Below are 16438 nucleotides of genomic sequence, written 5' to 3' on the forward strand. Positions count from 1 at the left end.
GGATTCTGACAAATCTGGAGACAGTCTGGTTAGGAGCATCATTTCATATGTATATTTCCCAAAGAGTGCTGAGATCAACAGAAAAAGGTTTGCTAGAGGATATTGGGCACATATTGGAGAGGTTAGAGACAGAGCAATTTCGATAGCTGACCCCACACTCTGGATCTTGATGCCGGAGGCTTTGATTCATGCAAAGCATTCAAAAAAGCCTTAAAATCCTGGTTATATAAAGAAGCTTTCCAGATCAAAATGACCTAGCCTGAGTTCTGTATATGCTAAAGATATGATTTGATGTTGTCTTATCTTATGCTATAATGATGTTTTAAGCCTATATATGTTTTAATATTGTAAATCGCCCTGATCATTTTGTTTGGAGGGGTGGTATAAAAATACTTGTTAATAAGTAGGACTAAATAGTTTCCCTAATGGGGAAAGGTCAATTATGGAGTACCCCAGGGATCTGTGATAGGATCTATGCTGCTTAACTTATTCATGAACAATTGGGAAACAAGAGCAAAGAGCGAAATGATAGAATTTGCACAGGATACACTTATATTCAAAGTAGTTTATTTATTATTTATTTATTAAATTTCTATGCTGTCATTCTGGCACAGCAGGTCTGGTGTTTAAAAAAAAAACAAAAAACAATTCGGGCAAAAAATACCTGAAGGAGAATCCCTGGGGAGAATCTTGTTCTGACTCCCCCCTCTGGGTATACCACTGGGAGACCAAAGATACCTGGATCGGTATTCTGCAGGTGGATGTTAAGGTGAAACCCTGGCATGGACTTCAAGCAGGGTTAGTTGTAGGGTTCAGGACAGGAGTCGTAATGCTCAGACAAGTTAGGTACCTAAAGCAAGGGGAAGCAGAAGACAAATTGACTGCGTTAGGTAGCCCTCAAGACCACACCTCTAGGTACCAAGGATTGACTAGGACTCAGTCTAAAAGAGTTGCAGAGGAATAGGAATTTGTTTGCAGCAATCCAAAGCTGACTTGCCCTCTTGTTATTAGATTTGCTACACACCAAACCATTAATCTCCAGCCACTGTGTGTCAAAACTTTTATTCCAGTCTGTCACTGCAATCTTGTAACTCAAGTCTTTCAGTTCCTTTCTGCTGTTCTACCAGTTCCAGTGTTTACTAGTTCTACTAGTGCTAGTGACCTGTTTCTTGACTTACTTCTAGTACATCTTCCAACCTTGCAAACTGCTTGCTGCTCCAGTTCTTAGCCTGCAGAAAAGTTCTGGATCCAGCTGTTATCTGTCCGCTCTATCTACCCGAGTGAAACTATTGACACCTAGGTGTTTTGTAGCCCATTCCTGGTTCAGCCTCAGTGCCAGACACAGAATTTGCGAAGACATTCATGAAAAATTAGCAAACTTGCCATGTAACGCGATAACCTTTTTGGAGTGAAGCTGAGAGAAATAGTCTCTCAAATAAAAGAACAAAATGTGGCGGTACAGTTATTAACTTCACCCACAGACAGTCAATCTACCATGAGGAAATATTATTCTCAGTGCAAGAGGGGATTCTACCAACACAGACCGTATAGGAATTGCCTTCTTCTCAACAACTAAGGCCTCAGGGGTAACAACCTCAACAAAGGAACTGGCAAAGGGGTCAGAGACCCCAGAAACAACAGAGTTTTTGAGAAAAAATCAGTCACAACACCCACTGCATATCGGGGGCAGGATATCTTCTTTCTACCATGCCTGGTCCAAGATCATAACCGATCAATGGGTCCTCAATATAGTATCCCAGGGTATAAACTGCATTTCTCTCATCTTCCTCTGTTACCACATCGAGTAGGGCCCATGAGAATCCTCTCTCAAATCCCCATGCTTCAGCAGGAAGTGAGAACTCTGCTAAAGTAACAAGCAATCCACCTTCTTCCGTTTTCCCAGATTAATGAACTCCAAGAAGTCAAGGGTTCTTCATCCCATTCTGGACTTGCATTCTCTCAACAATTTTATCAAGAAACAAAAATTCAGAATGACCTCTCTGAAATCAATCCTCCCCTTTTTGAAACCCAAAAATTGGATGTATTCTCTGGACTTGAAGGACGCATATACTCACATTCCCATCCATAAGGCCTATTGGCAATACCTTTGTTTCCAAGTGGGAAATCAGCGTTACCAGAACAAAGTACTTCCCTTTAGACTCTCATCTGTCCTGAGTCTTCACAAAATGTCTTGGGGTAGTTGTGGTTCATTTACGAAAACAAGAATCAGGATTTTCCCGTATCTCGATGACTGGCTCATTGTCTCTACAAATGCACAAATGTTACAGAAGCAATTGATTGAGACATTTCAATGCTTGGAAGAACTGTGATTTGTCAAACTACGAAAAATCCCACCTACATCTTTCCCAGACTCTTCAGTTCATTGAAGCAGGGATTCACACCCTGCTGTGCAGGGCATTCCTGCCTGATGACAGGACTCAGTTCTTACATTCTCGGTGCCTACTTTTTCAACAACAAACTTTTACTACAGTACACTGAGTACTAGTCTTACTGGGACACATGCAGCAGCATGTGTCTTGTACCCGTCTTCACATGAGGTGATTACAATGGGGCTTAAAGTCACAATGGAATCAGTGCAGACAACCCATGTCAAAGAGAATTCGCATTACGATGTCAATGAAAAAAGACATTTTGTGGTGGCTAGCGCCCTCAGTGCTGACAAGAGGAGCGCCATTCAGGAATCCTCCTCACCAATTAATAGTAACGATGGTTACTTCAACAAAAGGTTGGGGGGGCCCATCTTCTTCATCTAAAAACACAAGGCTTATGGACCCCAACAGAATGCCAGTTCCAGATAAGCAATAAAGAATGCAATGCATACATTCTAACCAATGCGTCACAGAAAGTCTGTAATGATCCACACAGACAACCAAGTAACCATGTTCTACGTAAACAAAGAAGGAGGGTGAGGTTCCAGGATTCTCTGCAAGTAGGCAGTCCAGATCTGCAAATGGGCAGAGGAGAACGGGATGATCCTACAGGTGTAATATCTGCCGGGACTGGCAAATGCAAAAGCAGACAGACTTAACAGAATCTTCCACCCACACGAGTGGTCCCTAAACCAAATGGTAGCAGAAGATCTTTTCAACTGCTGGGGAACTCCATGCATAGATCTTTTTGCATTGGAACACAACACAAAACTAGATACCTTTTGCTCAATTCTTCCCAGCAAACGAAAAGTATCTCAAGATGCATTCTTGATCCCCTGGTCAAGAGGCCTATTGTATACCTATCCTCCAATTCCACTAATATCATGCACAATACAGAAATGCATATCAGAAAAGGCAAACATGATACTTTTTGCTCCAGCATGGCCAAGGTAGCCGTGGTATGCTTATCTAGTACATCTCTCCAGTCATCCATCAATATTTCTGGGAAACTGCACACAATGACTAATACAGGAGAACGGAACTGTCATTCACCAATGCACTCCTCATTCCAACTAACAGCATGGAGATTGAATGGGAAGTCTTAGGACATTTCCAGCAGCTACCCCTTATCACTGATGTTTCAACAGCAGCTAGAAAACCACCCACTAGGAAAAATTACACCTTCAAGTGGAAAAGATATTGCAATTGGTGTTGCCAGGGGGGAAATAGACCCTTTCACTTGCTCCCCAAAGGGTTTACTAACATATATACTCTCCCTTTCCACCTCAGGCTTAGCAGTGATATCCATATGTGTTCACCTAAGTGCAATAGCAGCTTATCACACCACAAGAGAAAGCCCCTCAATCTCTTCACATGCTCAGATTTCACAATTTATGAGGAGTCTACTACACATTCACCCACCAGTACAGAAACCTTCTGTACCATGGGATATAAACATCATCCTGGAAGGCCTAATGGGTGCTCCTTTTGAACCCATGGAGTCCGCATCCTTGAAACACCTCACTTGGAAGGTACTTTTCCTTGTTGCAGTCACATCAGCTAGGTAAGTGAGTGAACTTCAAGCCCTAGTAACCAATTATCCATATCTACAATTCCATAACGACAAGGTCTTATTGCATATACACCCAATCTTTTTACTAAAGTGGTTTCACCCTTCCATTTACATACCTTTTTTCCTAAACCTCATGCAAATAAAAGGGGAAAAGCACTTCACACAGTAGACTGTAAAAGAACCCTTGCATATTAAGAACTCAAGCAATTAGACATACATCCCAACTTTTCGTCTCTTTTAATCCAAATGACCCTGGGAAAGCAGTAATGAAAAGGACACTATCAAATTGGATAACTCAATGCATTCAATTCTGTTGCAAATCACATTCAATGATGCTCCATAATCAAATTAAAGCACAACAGGTCAGCGACTTCATTAGCACACTTGCATAATGTACCAATTCAGGATATTTGTAAAGCAGCGATGGGTCATCAATTCACACTTTCACATCCCACTACTATCTCATCCAACGGTTAACGGCTGACAGTGCATTGGGATCAGCAATTTTGCATCACGTCCAACAATAGTAGTGGCAGTCCACAAGCACGGGTTGTTAGTTATGATTAAAAATGATAGACTAACACATGCAACTTCCAGCTTGGGACTCCCAGACAGCATGGCTAAATAAGCCTGCTTATCGACAGAAAAAAGGAAGTTTGTTTACTGTAAATAGTGTTTTCCGTACATAGCAAGATGATTTAGCCATGCGATCCCTCCCACCTCCTTGGACAGTCATCTGATACATTCTGTTCATTCATCTGCTAATCAACTGAAGAGATTTGCTCGAGATGTGTGGGAAGAGACGCGCAGCCGCACAGATGGAAAACTCTTCGAGCTTAGAGAGACAGCTCCGCCCCGTAATGCCCGGATGACATCACCTAGACAGCATGGCTAAATCATCCTGTTATCTATGGAAAACACTGTTTACGGTAAGCAAATGTGCTTTTCCTCTAGTGGGATGCTGTGGAAACAAATTTCTCCTCAAATTGGGTGACATTATAGGGTAGCCAAATCCGGAGCTACCAGGGGGAGCCCATGGTAACCCTGTGGATTTAATGAAAAATCTCATATCAAAATTGAAACAAATTGCAAAGCACTAGCTCAGCTAACTGAAGCAAAAAAAAAAAAAGAAAGAAAGAATTTGCTGTGGCAATCACTTGTACCAAAACATCCTCTACTACATGATGTGCTACTTGTTGAGGAATGTTCATGTAAAGGGATTTCACATTGAGGCACACAAATGTCTCTTAAGAGGAGATATCCATTGGTTCAGATGCTTCATCAGCTACATTATCTCTCTGATCAAAGGGAAGCACAATTGCAAGTGGAATAGGAACTTGCAATGCAATTCCTCCTTCCATTCACCAAATCCTTAGATGAAATAGTAAAGTCAGATCTCAAAAGCAAAGGGGGCATAACATAGACCAGCGATTCTCAACCGGTGTGTCGCGACACACCAGTGTGTCACCAAGCAGCGGCAGGTGTGTCGCGTGCTACAGGTCTCCCGCTGCTCTTCCCTCCTCTTCCTTCACTGAGCGAGAGAGGGACGATCTTCCACTGCTGCCATTGCCGCCCAGGCTATCAGCACGTTCAAGCCCAGATGGGAACGGCAGCAGTGTCATTGCAAGCTGGCAACTGCAGCTGGGCCTTTTCTTCTTCCCGCACCAGCCCTCCTGGCCCAGAACAGGAAATGATGTGCAGTGGGGTGCACGGGAGAAGAAAGAGCCATGCATGAAAAAGTAACGGCAGCAGCAGCAGCCCTGAACAGTAGTATGGGCTTGGAGCAAAATCAGAAGCAGGAGACAGCAGAATTAGCCTCCCATGGCCGATGGGATTCTTCTTTCTTGGCCTGTGGGGGCTAGAGGAGGAGGCTGCTGCAGCTACTAGATATTTGTGCTCGGGGGGCAGGAAGTGAGAGAGAGGCAGCCAGACAGCTTGTCTGTAAGTGAGAGAATGTATGTGTGATTGAGTGTGTATGTGTAACTGTGACTGAGAGCCTATGTGTAAGTGAGAGCATTTGATTGAGATCATCTATGTAAGTGTGTGAGAGCGAGCATCTGTGTGATTGAGATAAACTGGTCAGAGAGGTGATGTGTATACATAGGAGAAACAATGGAAGTGACTGATCAGGGAGATGATGGGAATGAGAAGCCTGTGCATGTGGAGAGAGCTAGCATAGGAGTGAGAAACCTGGGTGTGTGGGAGAGACAGTATGGGAGTGAGAAGCCTGTATATGTAAGATAGAACATGGGAGTGGGAAGCCTGTGTGTGTGTGCATGAAAGAGAGAGACTGTTCGGGAAGGTGACTGGTGTGTGTGTATGCATGAAAGAGAGTGTTCGGGAAGGTGACTGGTGTGTGTGTGTGTGTGTGTGTGTGTAAGAGAGAGATTGGTCAGGAGATGATTGGTGTGTGTGAGAGACAAACTGGTATGTGAGTGTGACTGATATGTGTGTGTGAGAGAGAAAGAAAATGATTATGGGAATGAGAAGCCTGTGCATGTGGCGAGAGCTAGCATAGGAGTGAGAAACCTGGGTGTGTGTGACACAGCATGGGAGTGAGAAGCCTGTATATGTAAGATAGAACATGGAAGTGGGAAGCCTCTGTGTGTGTGTGTGTGTGTGTGTGAGTGCATGAGAGAGAGAGACTGTTCGGGAAGGTGACTGGTGTGTGTGTAAGAGAAAGACTGGTCGGGAGATGATTGGTGTGTGAAAGACAGAAACTGGTCATGGGGGTGTGACTGGTATGTGTTTGTGTGAGAGACAGAGAGACTGGTCGTGGGCCCTAAGGAAGAGGACCATGAGTACAGAGCTTCAGCCAGTACTGCTTCTGGTGTGTGCTACTGGCCTGCATGGAAGAAGAGTAGGAGAGAGCTGCTGGAGGGGGTTAGTAAAGGTGGCTTTTTAAGTTTATTTTTCTTGGTTGACTACCATTTTAATTATTGGGTAGTATGATGTGTCTGCTGTTTTGAAATATTTTATTGGTGTTTGGAGAATTTTAAATAATTTTTATGAGTTTAATTGTTGGATATTATTCTGTTCATAGTTGTGAAACATTTATTCTGCTTCTTTGTTGGCAGCTATAGCTGCTTGGCTAGTTCTGTTTTCCTAATAGGAGGTGTATTGGTGTTTAGGGCCTGATTTAATATTTGTAGTGTTGCCTTTTCATAGATAGGGTTGCTCCTGTTTGAGTGTATTCCATAATACAGGTATAACTGTGTGCAGATTAGTTTATGTGCATTACTGCAGATCCTGGGAGCATGTTAGGTCAGTTCTGTGTATGTGACAGAGGTGAGGTATTTTACTAACATGTAAGCAATTGTATCAGTCTTATTTGTTGTATTTTCTCAAGAGGACATGCATTGGTGATAAACTGCTGTCTTTTCATAAATAGGGCTATTGAGCTTGATAGTAGGAGTTTGTGTTGATGTTACTGAGATGACACTATAACCAGAATATATTTTTTTGTATAGTGAGTTGTACAGGGAATGTCATAATTCTGCTTTACATCCATAATTGTGGGTAGAATGCAAACTTTAGCCCTATGATGGCCATGTGTTCAGTGTGTCACCCACATGAGGACCATCTGTCAGGTGTTCTTTTATTGTCAGCCCGGATGGTCTGCCTCAGGACATCTGGGTACTCATCACACTGTCTGCAGGGGAATGTCTTGGGCAGAAGATCTTTCAGCAACACTTGATGTTAAAGGTCCCCACTAGTTCTTCCAGGCAGCTGCTTTTATTGACACCCTGGGTAGTTTGCCTCAGGACCTCTGGATGCCCTCCGCACTGCCTGCAGGGGAACATCTTAGGCAGAAAATCTCACAGCAATACTCAATGTCAAAGGTCCCCATAAATCAAGCATATATTTTAAGATAAAATTAGTATTTTCCTTTCTTTTCATGGGACACTTTGTGATATGACTAGTAGAGAACTAAATAGAAAGAGAACTAATGAGAGACACAACAAAAACTGACTTGGATAAGGAATGATATACTACAAGTGGTTAGGATTCTATGGCTGGAAGCTGAGATATATCCTTGCAGGATGAAACAACTGGGCAGAATGGATGGGACAATTAGTCTTTGGTTTTGTTTTTTTTTTGCCATCATCTACTGTGTTACTGAGACTAGGGGTTTGGGATTACTGAATTAACCTCAATTTTAAAGGGGAGAACAAAACACTATAGGCCTAAAAACTGTAAGTTTAAAAAAAAAAGTTTATTTTCCACAATATTCTGAAACGTTTCTGCATATTTCCAGTATGCATACATGAATGGTCTTCAGACAAAGTCACGAGAAGGCAGGTGAAAGAAGCTGAGTCCTATAGTAGTTTAACCAGCTCTTTATGATTATAATTAGATTTTATGGCAGGAGATTGTTGCTATCTGACTTATATAGGATTCAGAAAGGTCAGTACTCACATAAAGCAATGGTTTTAAATGTTTGTCATTGTCATTTCATTTTATGGCTCACAGTACTATGAAGCCTTACAGCTGTGTCTAGAGCAAAACCTCATCATCACTGAAGAGATGGCTGAAAAGATGACTGTATCCAAAGACTCAAAGGAGCTTCCTGAAGATGCACGGCGGGAGCTGCTTGAACGCATAGCTGATTGTTGTATGCGGCAAGGCAACTACCACCTTGCAACCAAAAAGTACACCCAAGCAGGGAACAAGCTGAAGGTGAGTAGGCTCCAGAGGGAACTTGCTCTGTATGCTACAATATTTTTTGTGCAGAATTATATCTCCTGTTGCATACCTTCCTAGAATGCTGCCTTGGAGTGGTCCCCATACGCTCAGAGACAGATCTGTGCCTTTCTTTTTTACTTTTGTTAGATGTTAAGATCCTCCTTTAAAACCTCAACATTCTCTATTTACCATAGTGAAATGCAATATGTCAGGGGTGAGCAAAATTTTCAAGCAAGGACCCCTCCCTCTTTGATCCTTGCAGTTGGTTAGGGGCACCCCAAGTTGGGTTTTATATCATATATACTTCCATTGATGCGACACTGATCTATTGATGTTGATGTCTCTGGACATTCCATCAACTCCAAGTGGGACTAGTGTCCTTTTGGGGTCATTTCTGCACTACTGTAGCAACCCTGGATATACATATATATATATATATATAGCTTCAGGGTTCCAGTGATGCCTTCAATGCAAGAGGATTATCTCTGTTACAGATCCCCTTGATAGATGTGTCCTCAGTTTGAGGACATTGGATGATATCCAGGGTTGCTACAGTAGTGCAGAAATGACCCCAAAAGGACACTAGTCCCACTTGGAGTTGATGGAATTCCAGAGACATCAACATAAATAGATCAGTGTCGCATCAATGGAAATAGTCATTGTCACAATGGAGGTGCCATCGGTTCCTTGGATGTCTATAGGCAGGTAGGGAACCCAGAGACAGGCCATCAACCAACTCCTTCTGCCAAAGGCGGCCTCAGGGTCAACCTTAGCAGCAAAGACACCCCAGGCCAAGCATTGAAGGAAGCTGAAGAAGCATCAACATTGACCCCATCGATGCACAGGAATGGTCCAGCATCTGCCAAGACACCCCCCCTCCTCCCCAAAGCGACCCTGGGGTGAGGAGAGCGCATCATATAAGAATTGCAGAGGCACTCCACCAGTCCTGGTGTCTGCCATCGATCCTCCTCTCGGTTCCAAAGAGGACGTGATCACTCCTCATGCCTCCCAGTCTGTATTGGCATCAGCGATATTTGAGAGATGCATTCAGCAGGCTGTGGAAAAAGCAATACAGAACCTTGGTGCTGCAGTATCGATGGCACCAAGAGGAACTGCATTTTTTCGAGCTGCTGCTTGACTTATTGCAGGTGCTTACTGGTGCCACTGGTGCCCAATCCAGCACTCTAGTGCCACTGGTGCCCAATCCAGCACTAAAACCCAGAGGGGCGGAGTCAGCGGCAGCCAAACCGTTGATTATCCCCAGCTCCTCAAGAGGGGAAGCCTCCCACTTCTCTCCCCACCCCAAGGGGATGATGCTCCTTGGGGGTCCCAGGCCCACTGTCCAGCTGCACTGGCCATTGACCCGCTGGCCAGGGACAAAGCGCCGATAGGTTTCTTCCCTGCAAGCCGCAGTGGGTCAGAATCCTCTTACTCCTGGGTGGTGCAGAGGCTCTAACATTGGTTCAGAAGATGAATTGTCGGTGGGCCTCCCCTCCAAACCCTCACCTCCCTCAGTCAGAAGGAAGTCTCTTCCTGAAGCCCTCTTTGCAGGTTTTGTATAGTTGATGGCAGATGCTGTCCCATTTACTTTGCAGACAGAGGAGGAATCCAGGCACAAGATGCTGATTATTCTCCAGTATGTGGAGCCTCCTAAGGAGATTATGGGCAGTCCCAGTCCACAAAATCCTGAAGGAGGTGCTGTTTAGGATGTGGGAGAATCCCCTTTAGTGGCTCCTGTGATCAAGAAAGTGGATGCGGTTTATCTTGTCCACAAGGCTCCCAGAGTCAGCAAGCATGTGGTGGTGGTGGCAGGTGGGCCAAGCACTCTAGGACCCACTGCTTGGTGCTCCCGAGGAGGGTTCCTTGCACCATGGATACATTTGGGAGGAAGGTCTTTCAGAGTGCTATGCATGGGCCAGTCCATGTGGGACATCCTGAAGTAGATGTGGAGGTGGCCGAGCAGCAAGTCACCCTCCAGTCACTGGTGGCAAAGGGTCTGGAGTGCAGAAAACATGGGGTCTGTTCAACATACAATTTTTTGAGGTGATATCAAGAGTCTCTGTCACGGGGACTGGAGTGTGTAGGCTCGTCTGGCTGTATGTCTCTGAACTCTGTCTGGAGGAGCAGGAAAGGCTTGCTGATGTGCTGTGTACTGGAGAGAATCTTTTTGGAGATAGATATTGAGTTAAGGATGCAGTAGCACAAATCCATGACCATTGTGCGATACTCCAACACCTACTCCAGAACCACCCTCTGCCTCCAGGAGATACCAGAGGTCGGGGAAGAAGAGGCATTTGTTCTGCCCGAGGAGGCACTAACCTTCACCCCCTGAGGCCTATCTGCAGCTGATTCAGAGATGGTTTGGCTGTTGTAGAGGGAAGAATTGCCCTGTATGATTGTGCAGTCCCTAGTGCAGTTAGGGTGTATGGAAAGCAGAGTCAGGCCAGAATAGTTTGGGAAAGATCCCGTTTAGGAGGAACCTAGGGTTCCCTTTGGGTTTTCCCATTCCATAGGACCATGTTGTCCTGTTCAGAATGGTATGCTCCTGAGGCTACTCTGAGGGTACAGAGTGTAGAGTTACATCCTTTTTATAGGTGGACTGATAGTTCAAGGTTCCAGTCATAGGGAGTTCATAATCCTCGTTGAAGGCATTGTGGCTCTTAAAGACAGTAGAATTGTATGGCAAGATGTTTGCAGTTTTTTATTCCTGGCACTCAAGGTGCCCATGTGTCGCAGTTTTGTGACTCAAGAGAAGTGGCACTGGATGCAACAGATGCCAAGCAGCCTTGGCCTTTTTTGTGAATGTCTTATATGATTTGCTTTGAGGAATCCACCCTGGTTGCCTCCCAAAACGTGTGTATGTGGCAGGTCTCAGCTGTGAAATTTCCCTTTTCAAGCAGCGCTCCTTGGGTGGGGGAAACTGGAGAAGCTGATTGGGCATTTGGAGGACCCTTGGTCTCTTAGGTTGCTTGAGGACAAGCTTAAGGGTCCCTAGAAGATTTTGCTCAATAGACAGGAGACCTGAGAAACCAGGAAAAAAGGACCCTTTGCTAGAGATGTGAATCATTTTTTGACTATTTAAAATATCGTCCGATATTTTTTTAAATCGTCATTAATCGTTAAAGAGTGCGATACAATAGAAATTCCACCGATTTATCGTGAAAAAATTGTTAATCGGGTTAGTGCACACTAACGGGAGTTAGGACACTACCTAAAAACCCATCCTGACCCCCCCTCCCCCAAAAACGTTTTAAAATTACCTGGTGGTCCAGCGGGGGTCCCGGGAGCGTTCTCTCGCGTTCAGGCTGTTGGCCAATAAACAAAAAACCCACCCCGACCCTTTAAAACCGCTCCCTTAGCCTCCACCACCCTCCTGACCCCCCCCCCCAAAAAAAACATTTCAAAATTACCTTGTGGTCCAGTGGACCCCGGGAGCGATCTCCCGCTCTCGGGCCGTCGGCTGCCACTAATAAAAATGGCGCCAATGGCCCTTTGCCCTTACCATGTGACATGGTAGGAGCACTGGCGCTGGCCGTCCAGTGCTCCTACCATGTGACAGGGGCCGGCCAATGGCACGGTTACCCTGTCACATGGTATGTCTCTCTCATACTTGTTACGCTTGGCTTCCAGTACTCTCTAGTTCCACTTCCCCTCCTCCCACCATCAATGTAGAGAGCAGCGCTGGAACCGCATCCAAGTGAACATCCAGCTCAATTAGGGGTAGCAACCGCTGCAACAAGCAGGCCACACCCCCGCCCCTGTCCACCCAGATTATGCAATCCACATACACATCCTCTCTTCCTCACTCCCCCCGCCGTGGAAGCAGAGAGCCATGCGTTGAACGAGAAGTATCAGACTTTCTCCCCTGCCATTGAAGCAAAGAGCTACGCTGGACATGCATTGAAAGTAAAGCATCTGCCCAGCTACACCTCGGTTCCCTGTAAATACAATTTTTTTTTTCTTCCACATTACCTCTTGCCGTTGAAGCCCAGAGCAATGATGGAGTCCCATCAACCGCGTGCATGTACACCGAACAAGGGCATTATCTCCAGGCAGTAGCCCCCATTTCCGCGAGCCACATTAACAAACAACAAATATTGAACAAGCCTAATAATTGGCAATACCTATAGCCTATGACCTCACCGGTAGTTTTACATACTCTTACCCACCCCTGGTTTTTTTGTTGTTTTTTTTGAGATGGCAGCCCTCCATCCTTCCGCTCCGTGAAGGTGGAATACCTACCACTGGCCACTGGCATCCCGCTCCGTGAATGCCTCTGTGGCTACTGCCGCTCCGTGCAGTGTTCTGCCGCCTCCTTCCACCTTTGGGTGCCTTCATTTGGTGTTCAAATTCCTCTACAAGAGGGTGTTTTCCAATTCAGGTGTACCTTTCCCTGTTTGATGGGAAGTGGGGTGTACAAATTTATGATTTGTAGATTGTATCTTGGCTTGGGTACAGTTCATAGAGTAACTGCAGGTGGCACACTGTCTTAAGTACCACTGTTATAATAAAGCTTTTGTTTCTCTGTCTCCATCTGCTGGTAGGGGAGAAAAACCTATTTGTCTCGACTGATCTCTGGGACTCAAGCACGTAAGAACTAAATTTCTTATCCAGAGAGAGATACCACACTCAGCAGGCCACTCACCACAGACAAATTGTAAAGGATGGAACATTTTTCAAAAAATCTAGGTAGCAGCCAAAATGTTTAGTAGTTTTATTTTTTAATATTTTCACATGGATAGTAACTTTAAAACGAGCACACATGCACTCACATAAGCACATATGTAGGTGCGAGCACGCATATGCTGGAATTTTAAATCGTCCATGCAAGTGCACGCGTACAATATAAAATATGCCTAGCGCGCGTATGTCTGCTCCTAATTTAAGCGGTTACATGACAAAATGTTATTCATGTATCTTTCCATTTTAAAACAAGTGAGCATGAAGGAAATAATAGTTTGACCACTTAGTACACCAACTTTCCCAGTCTGTCTCGAGCTCATCAAGACCCCTCTGTTTCATCAACCTGTACTCCTCCCAGTTTACCCAGGCCGCTCACTCAATCAGTTTTGGGCTATAATAAGTTTTATTCTGACTTACTGAGAAAGAGCAGAAGTAAATATGCGCAGGTTGATACATCAGACACGCTGCATTCGCCAGTTTTAAAATCAGGATTTATGTGTGCAAATGTCAGCCTGCCCAAATCTGCCCCTTTTTTCTGTGCATTCTGTTGCACGCACTCATGCATATATGCATGTATTTTTCTAGGTTTTAAAATAAGAGTTGCTCATCCTCAGCCCATACACTCATGTCTATGGGCCTTTTAATGCAAGCAACTTTTAAAATTCACCCCTAATTGTTGCGGTTTTCCACATTAATGTTTTTTTATTTTTTTCTTGCTCAACGTTTTTAAATTTGGCTATGTTTTGTTTTGCTTATTTAACTTTTTTGCCTATATTCTCCCTTTCTGCCCATTTCCCTCCCGTACCTCAGCACGTCTTTTTCACTGGGCAGAAAACAGCTGCGATTTTTCTCCCTGGTTAGGGAGCAGCAGCAGGAACTCCTCCCGGGCTGGAATATGAGGGTGGCAGCTCTTCCTATGGAATACCACAGCGGCTCGGCCCACCACAGCAGAAGCAGCTCTGTTTCTGGGCCCACTGAAAGAGAAGCATGGCTATGCATGCTTATGATGAACTGTAAAAAAAAAAAAAAAAAAAAAGTCCTCCTCACTGATTCACAGCCATCAGTGTAGCCATCATAATCGGCACTTCTGGCAGAGAACTCCCTTTGTCATCACACCACGGTTAGTGTTGTTAGTCTGCTTATGATGATGTCACTATGCTCCCTCCCTCCGTTCTGAGCTTGCAGTGTCCCATCTGCGCCAAGATTGGACAATGCAGCCATTTTCTTTCTTCCTTCATCAGCCAGTCAGTGCACCCCCCCCCCCCCCCCTTTCAGGATCTTTCATGTCCCTGTCCCTCTCCCCTCCTGGGGCCCAATCCCCTCTGTTTGCATATGCCTGCTCTATCTGTCTTTAGATCCTGCCTGTCAGCATTTATTGGAATGAATTATTTGTCCTTCTTTATAGGCAATGAGGTCACTGTTGAAGTCAGGTGACACAGAGAAGATTGTATTCTTTGCCGGTGTTTCACGACAGAAGGAGATTTATATCATGGCAGCCAATTACTTGCAGTCATTGGACTGGCGCAAGGACCCAGAAATCATGAAGAACATCATTAGCTTTTATACCAAAGGGAGGGCCCTTGACCTCTTAGCTGGTTTTTATGATGCCTGTGCTCAGGTAAATCTACTTTCACACATTCCCGTCAGAATACATAAGGTAAGAGTGTTCTAATGCCCCAGCAGTACCTCAACATCTTGTCAGAAAGACAGGTTTGATATCTAACTTATATTCCTGCTCTGTGGGTATTCTGGAGCTGGGAAAACACCAGCTGGTCTAGAGAAAAACAGCATTGATCAGGCTGTTCAGGGAGTGCCCTAGTGTGCCACAAGAATTGTATGGCACAGGTACTTTGTAATAATTGTTGCATGCTGGCAAAGCAAGACAAATTGAACATGGCACTGTTAAGGTTCTTTGTAACAACCAAAGGCCAGCTAAACTCTCCAGAAGCCAAATGGATATCGTGAGGTGTGCCAGTGAGGTGGGAAGTTCCTATTATGAACAGTGATATAAAGAGCAGCTGGGACTCTAAAAGGGAAATTAGAGGGAAAGAGTAAAAAAGCAATATATGTATCTGTCTGAGATGCTGTCTTCCCTCTGGTTCTGTGTTTTCTCATTAGGTAGAGATTGATGAATATCAAAATTATGAGAAGGCGTTGGGGGCACTAACAGAGGCTTACAAGTGCCTGTCTAAAGCAAAAATGAGAAACCCTGAGGAGCAGGAGGGTAGGCTGAGTGATCTGCAGAGCAAGATGACTTTAGTGAAGAGATTTATCCAAGCCCGCCGGTAAGAATCAGCAAGAAGCTCACCATGAGATGAAAACTGCTACTAGCTGAGAGACTTGGAGCCTCAATTGACCTTTATAGTAACTTTCCAGAGAAGAAATGATTTGCAACAAAATGCAGTTTAGATGATTCATTTAGGAGCTGAGACAACAGGAAGGTTCTGGCTAATGAATCATTTTAAGGTCCAGTGCTTTTTTGTTGTGCAGTAACTGAACATAAAAATGATTTTAATGAGTAAACTGACAAGACAGGATCTATGAGTAATAGAGCAGCTTAATTTAGGAAACTTATAGGTCTCATTTTTTATGACATGGCCTGTATCGCTTAAAGGTCTGCTTTGATTGCACATACATGGTGGATTTCACCTCAACAAACCAACAGCCGAATAAACTGGCTCTTATATAGAGTCAGAAAGTATAAATTGAGGTGTTTATAATACAAAGTCATTGCAAGGCAAGAGGCAGAAAGAAATTCCACACATCTTATAATAAACTGAGTCTGGTTAATTTAATGTGTGGTCTCTATGAGGCCATTATGTAATAGAATGATGATTGTTCTTACACTAATCTAATATTACTTTTCATCCTTGAGATTTTTTCTCTTGTTTCTATTTCTCTTCATTTTCACTACATTTTGGCACCAAGCCTAATTATGCTTATACTTTTTGTCATGCTATAGCCTATTAATAGAATTTAACAATTTGGTTTCCTCTGCACGCAGGCAGGCCAATCCACACCAATGAGTTATGCACTCCTGGCAGCAGATGGAGTAAAACTGACGACTCGCTGATGTCACTGAATATAGCCCTGCCCCGAAATCAGC

The 16438-nt window shown here is 44.3% G+C and overlaps 1 protein-coding gene across 5 annotated transcripts in view; it reads left to right on the top strand.

Moving 5' to 3' along the window:
• The window catches only part of IFT140 (intraflagellar transport 140), a 298079-nt gene that overhangs the window by 249932 nt on the left and 31709 nt on the right, over positions 1-16438 (top strand). For all 5 annotated transcript variants that reach the window (XM_029577418.1, XM_029577414.1, XM_029577415.1 and 2 more), the window contains 3 exons: positions 8437-8643; positions 14738-14950; positions 15451-15617. In XM_029577418.1, coding sequence (XP_029433278.1) covers positions 8437-8643; positions 14738-14950; positions 15451-15617 — 587 coding nt within the window. The remainder of the gene's footprint in view (positions 1-8436; positions 8644-14737; positions 14951-15450; positions 15618-16438) is intronic.

The sequence above is a fragment of the Rhinatrema bivittatum genome, chromosome 14 (genome assembly GCF_901001135.1).
Source record: "Rhinatrema bivittatum chromosome 14, aRhiBiv1.1, whole genome shotgun sequence".
Classification (NCBI taxonomy): Eukaryota; Metazoa; Chordata; class Amphibia; order Gymnophiona; family Rhinatrematidae; genus Rhinatrema; species Rhinatrema bivittatum.